Source organism: Rissa tridactyla, chromosome 1 (genome assembly GCF_028500815.1).
Source record: "Rissa tridactyla isolate bRisTri1 chromosome 1, bRisTri1.patW.cur.20221130, whole genome shotgun sequence".
Lineage (NCBI taxonomy): Eukaryota > Metazoa > Chordata > Aves > Charadriiformes > Laridae > Rissa > Rissa tridactyla.
This window is the reverse complement of record NC_071466.1, coordinates 540,761-558,326: the sequence shown is the minus strand read 5'-3', so window position 1 is coordinate 558,326 and position 17,566 is coordinate 540,761. Positions and strand designations below refer to the sequence as shown.

General features: G+C 42.2%; 1 protein-coding gene across 1 annotated transcript in view; it reads left to right on the top strand.

The window, feature by feature from the left end:
- The first annotated feature begins 506 nt into the window (after positions 1 to 506).
- The window catches only part of TYR (tyrosinase), a 56,991-nt gene continuing 39,931 nt past the window's right edge, over positions 507 to 17,566 (top strand). Inside the window, exons 1-2 of the mRNA XM_054188165.1 lie at positions 507 to 1,349; positions 10,931 to 11,147. Coding sequence (XP_054044140.1) covers positions 507 to 1,349; positions 10,931 to 11,147 — 1,060 coding nt within the window. The remainder of the gene's footprint in view (positions 1,350 to 10,930; positions 11,148 to 17,566) is intronic.

The following is a 17,566-nucleotide window of genomic DNA, read 5'->3' as shown; positions in this document are numbered from 1 at the left end:
CTCTTAAGATAATAGATAGCTTACCCCTAAATTGTTTATTTTCTCATTTTTAGGTTCACTGTGCTTATTTAACTGATCAGATTCTTCTGGGTCTTTTTTAAAACAACCATTTACTATAAAGCATATAATCAAAGAAGGAATTTGAAGAGCTGACAACTGTTTCTGTGTCCAAATTTTAATTTTACTTCCTCTCCAATTGCCAGAGGAAAGCAATCATGTGCTAGGCAGAGATGAAAGTTTATAATAAATGCCTGTATTTCGAAACCTGTAGGGGGTGGGGAAGAAATGTCACTTGGCTTTCACCCAGAACATGTGATAATCAGATTAACCCTGAAGTGTATTTTGTGTGTAAATGCCTCCAGGCTAGGAATGGGGAAGGACATTGGAGGGTGCACTGTAGCAGAAGTCAGCAGCGAAGCATTCCTGGTGGAGGGGAGGAATTTCTTTCACAGCCAGGACTTTGGAGGGGTCAGAGAGAGCACTCCATGCACTGAAGCATAACGCCAATGCTCTCCTGCTGCTCTGTGAGGATGTCGCTGTTTGCCATGGGTTTTCTGCTAGCCATCCTTCAGCTGTCCTCCGGCCAGTTTCCCAGAGCCTGTGCAAACACGCAGAGCTTGCTGATGAAGGAGTGCTGTCCCCCCTGGGATGGAGACGGGTCCCCTTGTGGGGAGCTTTCCAGCAGAGGGTCCTGCCAGAACATCCTTCTCTCTCAGGCTCCGCTGGGACCACAGTTCCCTTTCTCAGGAGTGGATGACAGAGAGGACTGGCCCTCTATATTTTACAACCGGACGTGTAAATGTGAAGGCAACTTCATGGGATTCAACTGTGGGGAGTGCAAGTTTGGTTTCTCAGGACCCAACTGCACTGAAAGGCGACTGAGAACGAGAAGAAACATCTTCCAGCTCACCACCAGTGAGAAGGACAGGTTTCTTGCCTACCTTAACTTGGCAAAGAACACCCCTAGCCAGGACTATGTTATTGCTACTGGCACGTATACTCAGATGAACAATGGCTCCAACCCCATGTTCAGAAACATCAACGTGTATGATCTCTTTGTGTGGATGCATTATTATGCCTCTCGAGACACACTCTTAGGTGGGTCCAGTGTGTGGCGGGACATAGATTTTGCTCATGAAGCCCCTGGTTTTCTGCCTTGGCATCGGGTCTTTCTGCTGATGTGGGAACGTGAAATCCAGAAGATAACAGGTGATGAGAACTTCACCATCCCCTACTGGGACTGGCGAGATGCCAAGGACTGTGTGGTCTGCACTGATGAATACATGGGTGGCAGACATCCCACCAACCCTAATTTACTCAGCCCAGCATCATTTTTCTCCTCATGGCAGGTAAGGACAGGCTAAAGGGAAGGGGAAGGGATTGTGCCAGAATTATCCTACCTGACTTGAGGCACTTTAGTGGCACAAGCTGGGAGCTTGGCCATGCTGCATTCCCTTAGACATTCCTGGAGAGAAGTAAGCACTACCAGAGAGAAAATCAGACTTATATGGACTTAATCTTCCTTTAGAGATGTTCATTTGTCTCTTTGCCTCTTCTCTATCTGACTGTAGGATTTAGGCTGCTTAATTAAGAACCCAAAGTTAAGGTGGAATTTACATCTTTGTGTCCAGACATGGTCTTTAGCAGGCTAAACAGGCTTGGGTCTTCTGAAGCAATCAGGTGAGAAAAAATAGGATTTACGTACACAAATTGCTAGCATGCAAGACAACTGATGACTGAGAGATGGAAATAGAAGCAAAGAGTTTTCAGAGGGTCTACCCCTCTCCCAGTGCCTTCCTCTATCCAAGCGTTTAAAACTATTCAATTAAGCTTGTCTGCTTTCAAATTAAAAACAAAACAAAGAAATAAACAAAGAAACAAAATAAATCTTTAGATCGGAGAAGAACCAGCTGTGTAACTGACATCAGTAGTTCAAAAGACACTTAAGAAGTAATCTCTATTGGTCAAAGGAACTAAGTAAACTCAATATATATTTGTGCCACTTAAAAGCACTGCAAATTAAAGCAAGGTAAGTTTACATATTTACATAGCTGATGTGTTCTCATACAGCTGAACTATACTGTGCTGTTCTAACACTGAGATCCTCTAGTCTCTTGCTCATTACTGCCACATCGCCTGAAATACAGTGACAAAGGTCTATTGGCTTCCATAGATGCACTCCATCATGACAATACCAACAGTCCCTCCTGGCACTGAAGTCTATGATTATGTTGGTGTAAATCTGTCTGTGTTCTATTTATTTCTGTAGCAACAGCCCAAATGAAGGTTGGGCAGTTTTACTGATTTAATGGAAAGTGAATGAGACAGAAGCTCCAGCAGTTCTCTGATATTCTGGCATTACAAAACAGCAACTAACTTGTCTGGTTATACTGTATTTAGTCTTGATTTGTGTTCTCTGAACAACACAGACTGCGTATATACCTGTAAATGCAAACATTCCCAGACACTCTAACAGACCTATTTTACGACATTCTCTGGCATAGTAGTTCTCCCACAAACAGGTACTTTTCGTGGACCATTTTCAGGAGAATATTTACATACAGCCACCTTGTTTGGGAGCCTAAGATGGTTTTACTGGCATAGACATGGATTGTTTCACATTATTTGACCTCATTGCCATAAAGCAGATACAGCTACAAGCGTGTATTTTCATCCCATTTTCCAATATTCTGCTTGTTTCTAGCAGCATGAGTCTGGATGAACCCTCCTAACTTAATGAGATAGCATCGCCAGAATGAATTCAATCTGATGCTGTTCTGCTCTGAGATGAATAAAGACTTATGTGAAAATGGTACCAGTGTTAAAGTGTGTTAAATGAAACCAGAATTTCACTAGTTACATGTGTTGGGTGGAGCTATCAATGCAGTACGCTGGATGAGATAACCAAGGCAGGAGGAGGCAGGTAGTATAAAGGAATCAGTGAGCTGCTAGCGGAATTTTCAAAAAGAACTGGAGGGCTCAGATAGGTATGTTTAGCTAATTTTTTCAAAGGTACTATTGATCATATACAAATTCTTATAATTTTTTCATCCTGGTCAGGTTTATAACTTCTAATTTAAGGTCAGCTCCCACAATTGTATTCTGAAAATATAGACAGTTTTTTAAGAAACAACCTGCTTTAACTGATATTTTTGTATAACTTTAATAGGTGCAACAGTAAAAATTGTGCAATGTTTGAAACACATTCAGTATCAGCATATTTATGTAAAAGCACCTAAGTCCTTTGCTGAAGTTTTCCAAGTAATTTGTGAAACTGAGTGCTTATCGCTTCTATTTTTCAGCCACTTCTGGAAATGCTACACTGTTATCAAAATTTCCAAAGCAGGGCTACAATAACTTGACCTTCAAAGGGAATTATTCCCCTTTAACATCTTCTATCGCTGTATATCTCTGCTCCCTTATCTAGAGAAGGAATGAAAGAGATTAAACAGATCTGCATTTTCAGTCCGTGAGTTTGGGGTGAAGATACAACACAAACTGATATTTCTTTATTAGCCTTGAATCCAAATTTAAACAGTGGCTTACGATTGAATAACTTGGTCAATGCAGTTACTTCAGTAGCACAAAGAAATAGATCAGAATCTCACTCCAGAAAATCAAAAGGGAACAAAAATAGCCTTAGCTTGAACCGGAAAACAGCCATAGATCTGCTGCAGAATACGCTGATTATCCAAGCTCTGTAGCTAAACAGCAAGAGGGAAAAAAAAAAAAAAAAAAAAAAGAAAGAAAGAGGAGGATCCAGAAATGTGATGGAATTTTTAGGCTTTTAATAAGCATTCAAAATAAAAAGAGGGCAAGAGAAACCTTTTGAATAACACGTCTATAGTATGGTGTCCTTTTAGAATTTTAAGTCTCTTTCCAAAGCATAACAAAACAATGCCTGCTATGTTAGGAAATAGTTATAGATTTATTGAAGAAAAGGTAAAGTGCCTATTTGCAGAACAGCATTTCTTCTTTTTTTTTAATCCCTAAAGAAAGGAGAAAATACTTTATTCCATTGAGAAGTTGCCATGGCAACGTGGATACCCATGAATACATGCTGAAATTCTTGCTTTCGCCTTACTTTTTCTTCAACATGCTGTTGTTACCACTTAGCTGAGTGAATTATCTGTCCACATTTTTCTCATATTTATTATCTAAGTGAAACTTCTGATTCCTGCCTCTGTTTTTATCAGCAAGACTATCAGGGATCTTTAGTGGTTTTATTTGTTTTCTTGGCTTCTGTTTTAGGGTAGGTGGAAAGGATTTTGTCATGTTTTCAGTTACTTGTTTGTGATGATTCAAGTGTTGCATTCAGAATTAGGACTGCATGACACCTACTAACGCTTTACCAAATTTTGCAATTCCATCCCGACTTAATGGAAAGCTATGTATGTGGGAAACGGAGATACTCCATGACATTTTGAGTGTTTTTAGTTTCAGTGCCCATTTCTATAATCATTCAAGATAATGGGTTTGCTAAGGAAAAAATTATTATGTCTCACTTTAGTAGCGGGTGAAATTCTGCTTTCCTCTGCACCAGGACTAATTTGTAGAAATAACTGAAGTCAGCGAAGCTGCAAATGCATAAAAAAACCTTCTGCAAATAAAAGCAGAATATTTCTGCTGGTAGCTGACATTAGGGTTCGGGGATCCCCACAGCGTGCTCGACAGACAAGGAAGAAATAAAGCTTGAGAATGTAAGTGCTGGTTTAGGTTTGCTATTGTGGCAAGCAGGCTATACCCCAACTTCAGTCCCCTGTGCCTTGTCTCTCCTGTAAGAAGAGTTACTTGAGAGAAGCAGTTGCATAACGTGGAGAGCTGTCTGCTCTCGGATGCGCTGGTGTAAGCCTGCAGCCAATTCTCTGTTGCAGGCACCGAGAATTTCCCTCAGCACTTCATTCCGTATCACCCTGCAGAACCACTTACACAAATGCGAAGCTAGTACAAAAGGGAAACAAGTTACACAAATAGAAAATGGATATAATGCTCCTGAACTAATAATGACAGCACTTTAGATCCATTACCTGAAAATATGACTTCATAAGAAATACAAAATTCAGCTATTCAGACACAGTTATTTAATTCTAAGCACATTTTATCAGGGAGCTGTATTGCTAGATGAATAGTCTGAGAGGAACACTTGAAGCACTATTTCACGTCCACCTTGAAAAACTGCAGGAAATTTTCAAAAACAGAAACACCAGAAGCCAACACTTGCTGATTCTTAAATCAGCCAAAGTCTGATAGCTACCTGTCTGTGAACACCGGGGTATCTCATGAATTCAATGACTTTATTTTTTATTGCAACTTAATAGGTTTTGGTGCCAGCTATGGGCTGGTAAACTGAAAAAAAAACCAAACCAAAACAAAAAAACCCCAAACAAACAAAAAAAACCAACCACACAAAAAAAAAACCCCAACAGCCCAAATGGAGTAAGTAACTGCAAAAGAAAAGTTTGTCGAGATTGGTCTCCGAATGATATGCTTACATGGATTATAAACTTGAAATATTTCCTATTACAAAGAGATAAGTCTCCACATGCCACACCTCTGTGCCCCAGCCTGAGGGAATCGGGATCTGTGCACAGCAGGAACAGCCACTCGCGTATCCTCAGCCTCTTAAGTCACTGTAATCGCAAAGTAATTCCCCTTCTACCACGGGACCACGAGTGGCTGACAGCTGAGTTTGGCCTGAGGTTGCTCGGCTGTTCTCTAGCATATAGCCAAGCTTGCTCAGGGGTCGTGTAGTGCAAAAGATAAACATCTTCAGAGGTGTATAAATTAATAGATAATGAATTTCCTAAAAATTGGTTTTGTTAATAATTCACCAGAAGAAACCCTCTACCTGTAGAGAGTTGTGTCTCGTGAGTTTGTGGTAGACATGGAGACAGCAACACTAACGGGACAGCTTGGGGACAGCTGGAAAGCAGGGAATCACGGTCTGCCAAACCAGAAAGTGTTAATGAATATTTCAGTAGAAATTGATAGCAGAGTTTCCTACCCCACCCCAGCACCATTTTGAGGTGCTGAAAGGGGTGTAAGTGGGGGTAAGTAACCCCCCAGTTCTGGGCTGCCTCCGAGCAAAGAGGTGGAACGCAGCCAGCTTTTGCTGAAGGCTGAGAAAATACCTTGAAGGCTCCGGGTTTGTTTCAGTGCTGTCAGTTCACGTTTGTCTCATCTCCTTTTAGCTTGAGTTTCACAGCTCCTCCAGTTAATGCATGTGCCACGGGGGTCAGAATTGCATTTTCCCAGTTTGGTGAGTAGAAGGAAAAATTAAACCTCTTTACAATTGCCAAATGTTTTAAATCCAGCATGAGGGCTGCACTTTAGTGCCGTTCCCAAGCGAGAATGTGAGAGTAAGTGGAGAAAGATGGAGAAAGACAGGGAAAGGCAATCAATCAATGCAAAATCTCTTTTGGCCGCATAGTGGGATCCAGGGAGTTCAGGGAGTTCAGGAGTCTGGACTTCACGTAGGACAAACAGAGACACAGGGATGTGTCAAGGAGGGCCATGAAGTGCCCACATCACACCCTTGGAGAGCTGGGATGGGCACCACAGACAAGCAAGTCATGTGGCTGCTCTGGCTGTAGTCTGAAGTGGTTCTTTTAGGCTAATTAACCTGGAGCACTGTGAAAACATGCTGATATCGTTTCTTAGCAGGGGCAGAGTATTGCCCAGTGGGGTCAGAGGAGAAGCAGAGCAAGGGACTAGCTCTAAATGAAGTAGAGATGTGGAGTAACCCCTTGAGTAGCTCTGCTTCCTCGGCACACTGAGGAACTTCAGGTCACTTTGTAAAATGAGCAGCTATTTCAATACCACAGAAATTTACCTTTTTACAAGTATTCAGGTAGATATTACCTGCATTGCACGTCCCTGTGAATGCAGATCTAATAAAGCCAAAGCAATTAAAAAGAATTTGTCACTAAAACTCCCAAAGCTTTGAATTGAAAAATAGCAGACAAAGGACTGAACACTGCCGAAGACTCCTGTAATGTAATTGACTTTATTTAGGCACAGGGGCTAAACTGGCAAGCAGTTGCAAACTAAAAGGCAAGAGGGTTTCCCATTTGTGAAAAGGTGCGAGACTGCAGCAGCGCTTCCACACGTTTACAGTCTGTTTTCTAAGAAACGGTACGAAGATTTGTGCTAAAGATCTCAACTGCAGTGCACGGAGGGATTTTTTTGCTGGGTGCTACGAGGCCCAGGAGCGATGCTGTGTATTCTGGACTGCCATCTGCTGGCATCTGCTCTGCTAACTGCTTACATAAGCTTTTCCTGGGAGTATCTTCCTCACAATTTCCCTGGAGCTGGTGAATTCACGCATATAGGAGAGCAGGCATTGGGTCTAGTTTGAATACGAAGCTTTGTCCAGGCTGAATTGAGAAATTTGCTCGGGACTGTTTTGAAAGGTGACAAAAAATCCTGTGTTAAAACGGCATGTTTCTAGCAGAAATTCCTCCTGCTGAATGAAAAGAAGGCAATGGCGTGACCCATTTTGTGCGTGCTTTACGCAGATTACATCCAGGAGGAACCATTTAACCGACCTGTGTTCTGTTACCACTTACACATCACGTGACTGATAAAACAGCAAATTATGGTTTCAGGATAGACCCATAATTTATATTACCTAAGTTACACCTTTCTGGAAAAGCACCCTGCCTAATTTTATGGCCAGACTTTCATTTTCAGTTCAGAACAAGTAGCAGAATGTCACAGAGAAGCATTCCACATGTTGGCATTTCTTGACCGTGGGTTACCAGGTGCCTTTTAGCACCCGGCTTCTGTTTAGGAAGACTTGGGTTAGTCAGACAGTTAATAAGGGCTACACTGAGACATAAATAGAAAAAAAATATTATCACTCTAACCATTTATAAGCCTCATACCGTTAACAGTCTCATGAAATCCCACTGAAATGAATAAACAGAACGAAGGGGAAATGTTCCTTTGTTTAGGTATATTTGAGCTCACATTGGAAGATTCCCTGTCTGAATATCTGAAAAACTGGTCTTGAAGGCAACATGTGATTCCTCTTTAGGACTCAACAGGGATATATCCCCAGTGCAGTGGGGAGAGGATGAAAAGGTAGAAGATGGCAGGGCAGAGAAAGCAGAAGGCGGTGTGGACCTAGATGAGACCCATGGGAAACAGAGCTGAACAGAAAATCCACATGTATGTAGTTTCTGAGCCAGGTACCAATTGGGAAATGGGTTGAGCTCCACCAGCCAAGACACACTTGCCCTTTTCACTAATGCACTCCTGGGAACATAGGACTGTGCATTTTTATAAACAAAGAAATTACTAGAGCATCTCCCTCAGCCTGCATCATCCCCCTATTTTCCTTCTGACAGGAATAAACTCTCTCAGCAACACAAAACAATGATACAAACAGCACAGTAGCTATGTTTTGTGTTTATAACTCTAGGTCTCTCCCTCTTGCTACCTCTCCCTTCTCAGTGGGCATTCTTAAAAGAAACTTCTTAGAGGCACAGTCCTGACCTCAGCCCCTCTTAGACGCACAGTCCTGACCCACTTGGTGAGATTCTGGGTGGAATGTGCACATGGGACTCTCTGATGGACGGCTACCTACAGCCTCCAAGGGCACCTTAGTAGTTTTAACAGACTAGGTCAGATTTCAGCAATAGAACAGTCTCTAAGGATAAATTTCTCTGATAAGCTTTCTTATCTCCTCAAAAAAAAAAAAAAAGAGTTGAGAATAATTTATTCATTCTATTCATATTCATAGGAAACTTATCATTTAAGAACTCCAGATTCTTAAAAAATCTAGGTTATATCACCAGCTCTGTCATACGTTTTCTGTGAATTTGTGGTCAAATCACTTAGGAAAGGATTCATCTCATCCCATTCCACGCTTTCAGAAGTCAGTTAGGCAGGAAAGCAACTTGCCTTTGGCTCCATCTTTAGTCACTTCAGAGGCACATCCGTGCCTCCGGGGTGTGATTCATCCCATCCTAATGCAGAAGCAGAGCATTAAGCTGAACACTCTTAATTTTGCTTCCCTTGCTAACTGCAGTCCAGAGACGGTTTCTGCATTGATTTTTTACACATTTTATTTCATTGACTTAGTCAATGGAGAGACTTAGGCACCCCTAGAGGTAAGTACATCTCACCTACCAGTCATCTGGCTTAGAAGGGCTGAATCACGCTCTGGAGATGGCTCTATCGACTGCAGAGGTTGTCCTATAAAGCGTTGCTTCAGCCTGGCAATTTGGACACAGCTGGTGCCAGTGAAATGAATCTCCCACTCACTTCCTCCACTAACAGAGAATCTCATGTTCCTCCACCCCATTCACAGCAGATATGATTGCTTTCACTCACCTTCTTGTTCATCGTTTTGGTCCATGAAATAGAAGTACACCTCCAGGATGAACGAAGTCTGGAGGCTTCAATGTTGTTTTCTCCCCTATGATGTCTCATTCAGTAATGAGACCTGTTCTTTCTCCATACAAAGTTCTTATTAACCACACTGATTACCTGCCAATCACAGAGTGCTACATTTTGAAGGAATCTCTGGTGGTTTGGAGTTTTATTTGTTTTGGTGGGTTTTTCAGAAAAAAAGCAAAACAATAGGCAGCAGTTTTGGTTCAGAGCCTCAGCCTTACCTAGCAGGGATACAAAACGACTTCTGGGAGTTTTGAGCCACTGTTGCACTGTTTCATTTTCATAGATTTCTCAGGTGTATCACTATACACACCCACCAAACCCTCTTGTCTGATCTTCTGCTTGTCCTTGTGTCATTATATTTTTCTCCATCCTCCATCCTGTCTCCATGTCGGGCAAGTTCCTGAATATAAAATACAAATATTAGTCAGTACTTGTACTAACTCCCTGACGGTTTATATGAAAAAAATCCTCCCTCTCCTTCCGATCACTGTCCCAGCAGGGGATGCAACAAGTGCTACTAAAAAAGCTTATGGTCATCAGAGGACACACATCCTTATGTAAAAAAAAAGTTATTGTGGCTTATAAAGATAATGAGCAGCACCTTAGTGACACTGACAGTCTGTGTGGGCACTTTCAACCCAGGGAAAATGTGAAGGACTTTGACTTGGCCAAATGAGCTGACTGTCATTTGAATTTACATTGAACTACTTTGCACTTCCAGGAGTCTCAAATTGGACTGGTAGCTTTCACAGATCATCTGACAAATAATGACTTGTTCTGTAATGGTAACTGGACTTTGCCTGTGAGCCCAGAACATTTATATAAATGATGTTGGATTCTGACAGTATTTGATGTCTGTATTCATCTCTCTATTTAAGGTTCTCCCCCAATACCCATCACTGCGGTATCTCAGCTGGTGATATATGTTCATCCCGACAGTAACGTCTTTTGCCATTTTGTACATATAGCATCATCAAGACATAATGAAACTAAATGTCCACTTAGTCTGACAAAGCACAGACATATATTTTCAGAAAAAAAAAGATTTTTTTTTCATATTCCAAGTCAAAAATTCCCCCTCTTACTGTGTGGGGAGAAAAATCTATGACTACGGCTTTGTTCAGTAGCCTGCTGAAGCCAAAAAGCCTCCATTTAGCAACTGCAGCAGCAGATTTAACTCCATTTGTGTCCTGCTGCATTGGTAGGTAACACTGATTTTGGCCTCAGTGAGTTTTCAAGGGCCTAAATGAGAATTGATGCCTTAGTCCACACGGGTAGTTTCAGACAAGATTAGTGTTTTATTTCCAAAAATGCACTGTATTAGAGGGGTGTCTTCTATGAAATAACCCAGCTTATATTAAAATCATAAATAGAAAATTTAAAAATTGATATATATTCTTGCAACGTACTTTTAATACTGTACATTTTCTTTGCTCCTTAAAAAAAATAATTAATCAAAGTACCTCTTTTGTTTGCTTTTATTATTTACAATTGCAACCCTGCTAATAGGAAGTGTTTTATACAGGTAATTTGTACTCGGTCTGAAGAGTACAACAGCCAACAGGCTTTATGCAATGCCACAAGTGAGGGGCCTATTCTGCGCAATCCTGGGAACAACGATAAATCAAGGACCCCAAGGCTCCCAACCTCAGCTGAAGTTGAGTTTTGCCTGTCACTGACTCAGTATGAATCTGGATCCATGGATAAAATGGCCAATTACAGTTTCCGAAACACTTTGGAAGGTAACATGTTTTATTTTATTATGCCATTTCCATCTGTAAATTTATTCTCTCTGGGATTAAAGTCTCTAAACTCTGGGCAGTTCAAGCTGATTCCATGAAGCACCACTCAAAAAGGAAAAAAAAAAAAAAAAGAAAGAAAAAGAAAAATTTATGCTTTCTCCTGGAACAGCAAGAGACAGAAAGAAACATGTTAAAAGTATTTGATAAGAAAATATAAACTACAGACTAGATCAGATCCTAAATCCATCTGTTAGGAGATATTGTCTCCTGCTATTGCCAGCACCAGGCACAGCAAAGAAATGTAGTACTGCAAAAATGGAGATCATCTAATAATCTACTTAAACATGATCATAACCATGTCCACGTGGGTTACAGGTTTGCCTTGGAATCCACCGTCTCCCAGAGGCAAGGCTGGATAACAAGGGTGAGAGAGGATGCTGCCAGTTGGCATGTTATGTCTACACCCTGCCACTGTGAACTCCATAGCAGACTTCTCCCCAAAATCTCAGGATTAAGGACTAAGTTATACCTCAAAAATGACCCTTAGTATCATTTCCAAAAGAATTCAGTTATTTATCTTAATTTTCTAACTATCCAACCTGTTTTGAATGTTCCTAATTCGCTAGTAAACAAGGGTTCTTTGCTAAAAGGAATAGTTATTCTTAATTATCTGTCTACCCAATCTCTTTTGAATTTTGCTAAATTGCTAATAAACAAGGATAACACATTATATATTTATCAATAAATATTGCTAAAGTCTCATATATCAGCTGAATCAAATATGATCTACTTCTCACATCCCAGAGATTTTTGCTTGCAAGGAACTGTGCAAGGGAAAAAACAGGAACATTTATATAAATGTTGGTGTGAGGATAAGAAAGCAAAGCTTTTGATATATTCAGTATTGCTGTTAATACAGTGCAGAATGCCATAAAGCTTTCTCAGGAAACAAAAAAAGTGAACTATTTTCTGCTCTAAAAACAGACAAAAATGTGGAATTTGTCTGCTGAAGCCAGCAGAGAATCCAGACGTTAATTGACTCCAGCTCTGGACATAGATGTGCTTCCTACCTTTGAGAAAGGGAACCATGTGAAGTTTGGGAAAGAAAAAGGCGACATTATTGAGTAGAGGTTTGTTCACATTTTTCTCCATGAAGTATGTGGATAGACGCAAAGAGTGGAATAGGAAGAGCAGAGAAAAGGGAATTAAAGCAAACAAGTAATGAAATAAGGACAGTCTACCATCATGATGCTAGTATTGTAAACAAAAGCAAAGGCACAGTCAGTGGAAGTTATGCAGAGGCACATAGAGTCAAAACAGACCACTCACAAAGCCTAAATTTCAGCATCATGACTGTTCATTAAATAACTATAATTCGTGAGTACTTGCAGAAAAAGGACAAAACCTGCTTTTTGTCAATGCTAAGTCTAAACTGACAGCTAAACAGTCACAGATCAAGTATACCCCGTTGATACAAATGGATATGCTTTCCTATGAAAATGACAGCAGCTATTTGAAAAAAGGTGATAACATAGGTGTTCAGCAGAATTACACAATGATCAGGAAAGTACCTACAGTTCCCAAAGAGCCTGGAAGAAGTTACTTTAACTCTAAAATGAGAGTCAGTGTTTTGTCTGATTAATGCATCAAGCCCTTTCTCTACTGTTGTCTCTGTCACGTTAATTTCATGGTTAGCAAGCACAGTCACAGCTGGTCTTTCTTAATATCATAGTGTCATCTGCCAATCACACTTGAAGAGGGTCATACTTTAATCTGAATGATGGCAATGTCAGTGCAACTGAAAAGATCTCTTCTGGATCAGTTTTTCCTCTGAGTGCATTCTTTTGTTCTGTCTAACAACCCTTCAGAAGTTGAAGAATATTCATCATTCTAACTGAAGTTATGAAGATCCAGCTCACCACTGTGATCATTTGGAGCCCTCCAAATGCCACAAAAGTCATGTCATGGTTGCCACCAATAGGCTTTAATGGATTTCATGTGATTTAGATGGTTCTTCCAATAGACTGAGGAAAAGCGTTCTTGAGGATGTGTGCAAGTTAGATACGATTCAGAAGCCATACAGCTGAAGTAGCTACAGAAGTGGGGAATCAATGGAGCTCTACATGGGGAAGGATGAGGAGCTCATTGAGAGTGTATGGGTTAAGGTTAAAGGGAAGAAAGGGGAAGGTGATGTTACAGTAGGGGTCTGCTACAGGCCACCTGACCAGCAGAGCCAAGCAGATGAGGCCCTCCATAGGCAGATAGAATTGGCTTCGCGTTCACAGGCCCTGGTCCTTGTGGGGGATTTCAACCACCCTGACATCTGCTGGAGGGATGACATAGCAAGGCACCAGCAATCCAGGATGTTCCTGGAATGCATAGATGACAGCTTCTTCCTCCAAATGGTAGAGGAACCAACAAGAAAAGGTGTTATGCTGGACCTCGTTCTCACCAACGGGGAAGGGCTGGTGACAAACGTGAGGCTCAGGGATAACCTTGGCTGCAGTGACCACAAAGCGATAGAATTTAAGACCCTTGGGGCAACTAGGAACATGTATTCTAAGCTTATAACCCTGGACTTTAGGCATGCAGACTTTGGTCGCTTCAGGGATCTGCTGGCCAAAGTGTCGTGGGACGAAGCTCTAGAGGGAATGGGGGGCCCAGGACAGCTGGTCAGTACTCAAGGATCACCTTCTCTGTGTCCAGGAGCAAACTATACCAACAAAGAGGAAGGCAGGAAAGAATTCTAGGAGACATGCCTGGATGCACAGGGAGCTCCTGGACACACTGTCACACAAAAAGAAACTTTATAAGGAGTGGAAGAAAGGACAGCTGGAATGGGGGGCATATAAGGAAGCTGTCTGAACAGCAAGAGACCTGGTGAGAAAAGCTAAAGCTAAGTTAGAATTAAATCTAGCCAAGGAGATCAAGGGAAACAGCAAACATTTCTATAGGTACATTACTGGTAAGAAGAAGACTAGGGAGGGTGTGGGCCCCCTCAGAAAGGAAACGGGGGAGCTGTTGGCAAGTGATATGGAGAAGGCTGAGGTTCTCAATGACTTCTTTTCCTCAGTTTTCACTGGCAAGGGCTCCAGCCACACTCCCGGAGTCACAGAAGACAATGGCAGGGGTTGGACAGAACTGCCTATCGTAAGTGAAGATCAGGTTCGTGACCATCTGATGAACCTGGAAGTGAATAAGTCCATGGGACCCAATGGGATACACCCATGGGTACTGAAGGAACTGGCGGATGAGGTTGCTAAACCGCTCTCTATTATATTCCAAAAGTCATGGCAGTCTGGTGAAGTCCCCACTGACTGGAAAAGGGGAAACATAATCCCCATTTTCAAAAAGGGAAAGAAGAAGGAGCTAGGGAACTATAGACCAGTCAGTCTCACCTCTGTGCCTGGTAAGATTATGGAGCAGATCCTCCTGGAGGTACTGCTGAGGCAGAAGAATAACGAAGAGGTGATTTGGTACAATCAACATGGCTTCACCAAGGGCAAATCATGCCTGACAAACCTGGTGGCCTTCTATGAGACGTCACAACATCAATAGACAAGGGGAGAGCAACTGATGTCATTTACCTGGATCTGAGCAAAGCCTTTGACACTGTCCCGCATGACCTCCTGGTCTCCAAGCTGATCAAATATGGCTTTGATGGACTGACAATTCAGTGGATAAAGAACTGGCTTGACGGCCACACCCAAAGAATGGCTGTCAATGGGTCCATGTCCAAGTGGAGGCCAGTGACAAGTGGAGTCCCTCAAGGATCAGTACTGGGACCGGTCTTGTTTAAGATCTTCGTCAGCGACATGGGCAGTGGGATTGAGTGCACCCTTAGCAAGTTTGCCGACGACACCAAGCTGTGTGGGGCGGCTGACATGCTGGAGGGAAGGGATGCCATCCAGAGGGACCTTGACAGGCTGGAGAGGTGGGCCCATGCCAACCTTATGAAGTTCAACAGGGCCAAGTGCAAGGTCCTCCATCTGGGTCAGGGCAATCCCAAGCACCGACACAGGCTGGGCAGTGACTGGCTTGAGAGCAGCCCTGAAGAAAAGGACTTGGGGGTGCTGGTGGACGAGAGGCTCAACATGAGCTGTCAGTGCGCACTAGCAGCCCAGAAAGCCAATCGTATCCTGGTCTGAATCAGGAGAAGTGTGGCCAGCAGGTCGAGGGAGGTGATTCTCCCCCTCTACTCCACTCTCATGAGACTTCCCCTGGAGTATTGCGTCCAATTCTGGAGCCCCTACTACAAGAAAGATATGGACGTGCTGGAACGTGTCCAGAGAAGGGCCACAAGGATGATCAGAGGGCTGGAGCACCTCTCCTATGAGGACAGACAGAGAGTTGGGGTTGTTCAGTCTGGAGAAAAGAAGGCTCCGAGGAGACCTTATAGTGGCCTACCAGTATCTTAAGGGGGCCTACAAGAAAGCTGGGCAGGGGCTTTTTAGGATGTCGGGTAATGGTAGGACTAGAGGGAATGGATTAAAACTAGAGATGGGTGGATTCAGACTGGACATTAGGAAGAAGTTCATCACCATGAGGGTGGTGAGACACTGGAACAGGTTGCCCAGAGAGGTGGTGGAACCCCCATCCCTGGAAGTTTTTAAGGCCAGGCTGGACAGGGCTCTGAGCAACCTGATCTAGTGGGAGATATCCCTGCCCATGGCAGGGGGATTGGAACTAGATGATCTTTAAGGTCCCTTCCAACCCTGACAATTCTATGATTCTATGATTCTATATTATCTTGGTCATAGTGCTGCATGGCTTCTGGATGCTTCCAGTTAGCACAATGCAGGGGCAGAGCATGCCTGTTTTATCAGTCCATTAAAATGTGCTCTCCTTGACATGCACTGTAGCCCTTTCAGAGCACCCGTAGGATCCCTCATAAGTGATTTGAAAAGGGAAGAAAAGAGATTGAGAGGTTCTTTTCCTCTCAGCAGTGAAGGTGGACCTTTGCAAGTCCTATGATCCATGTGGAGGGAGCCTGGGAAGCTGTAGCACAGTGAAGAAAATCTCTCAGCAGGGTACAATTGAGGCAATGTATGTCCCCTCCTTAGAAGTTCTGCAGACATGAAACCACAAAAACCAAAACAACCTAACATTAGATCCTTTCCATTCTAGGTGAAATCCTGTTAATAAAGTGACCATGTTTGCTCATAGTCCAACTCTCAGTGCAATTGCCAGAGCCTACATTGTTGTCTAACTTTATAGCCTACCTAAAGGAGATCTACAGTGCCCAAGAACTGCTATGGAAGAGAGTAAAGGTCAACAGAGTGATGTTACCTTTCTTTCCATAAGAACATTTCATTAGATACAGAGATCACTGGAGTGAAACTGTATCCACAGCGTTTGATGATAAGGGCTCTTTTGGTGATGAGTCTGTCTGAATGCGAGACAGATGAGGCTCAGTAGGCATTTATCTATATTACTATGGAGATGGAGCTTATTCCATCAGAAAGAGTGTTATTCTGAGAAAGCTTTTTTCATTATTTTTCTTTGCATATATTTTGGTTTTTAACCTGAATTATTTCAACACTCAGTTTTACACCACAGGACCACAAATGTTTCTGTCAACTAACTTATTTAGCTAACAAGATAGTCAACTGCAATGCGAAGCCATTCAATTCAACATTGCATGGCTAATGTCCAAAAAATGGTGGAAAGTTTTTAAACTAGTTTACTGCCAAAAAAACCCATATTGTGTTAGCTTCTTTGTTCATATGGCCTGCTTAGTTTTTTGTTGTGTACAGATGCAAAGCTTAAATTACCAGCTTGCATTTATTGTGTCAGTGCCCACTTCTGCGTGACGGCATTCTTACAAACCTGCTAACACTCTATAATTCCTAACATTTACTTCCTTTTCTAAGCAAAAAGCTTTTCAGTTCCTCTTTAGTTGTTTACACAAGTTTGTGCCAATACACCTAAGGTCAAATTCTAATCTCTTTTAGATCCAAAGTAAATCCAAAGTAAGTCTATTGACTTTACAGGAGTAACTCTAGATTTACAAAAGATGACCAGAACCAAGCCAATGACTGTAATTCAGTGGCTCCTGATTTACACCAATGTGAAGTTTACTCCTCAGTTTTAGTTCTGTAATGGAAAACATCTGTGATCACTTAGAAGAACTGAACATTTAGAAGAACCACTTCTGGGCAAAATTTTATGCTCTTCTGTGCTTGAGTGCACTGGAACAAAGACACCTTTTTACCCTTCAAAGGGGTAGGTATCATAGAATCATAGAATCATTGAATTGTCGAGGTTGGAGGGGACCTTTCAGATCATAGAGTCCAACCATCAACCTAAAGCTGACAAAAACCATCACTAAACCGTGTCCCTCAGCACCACGTCTACCCATCTTTTAAATACTTCCAGGGATGGTAACTCAACCACTTCCCTGGCAACCTGTTCCAATG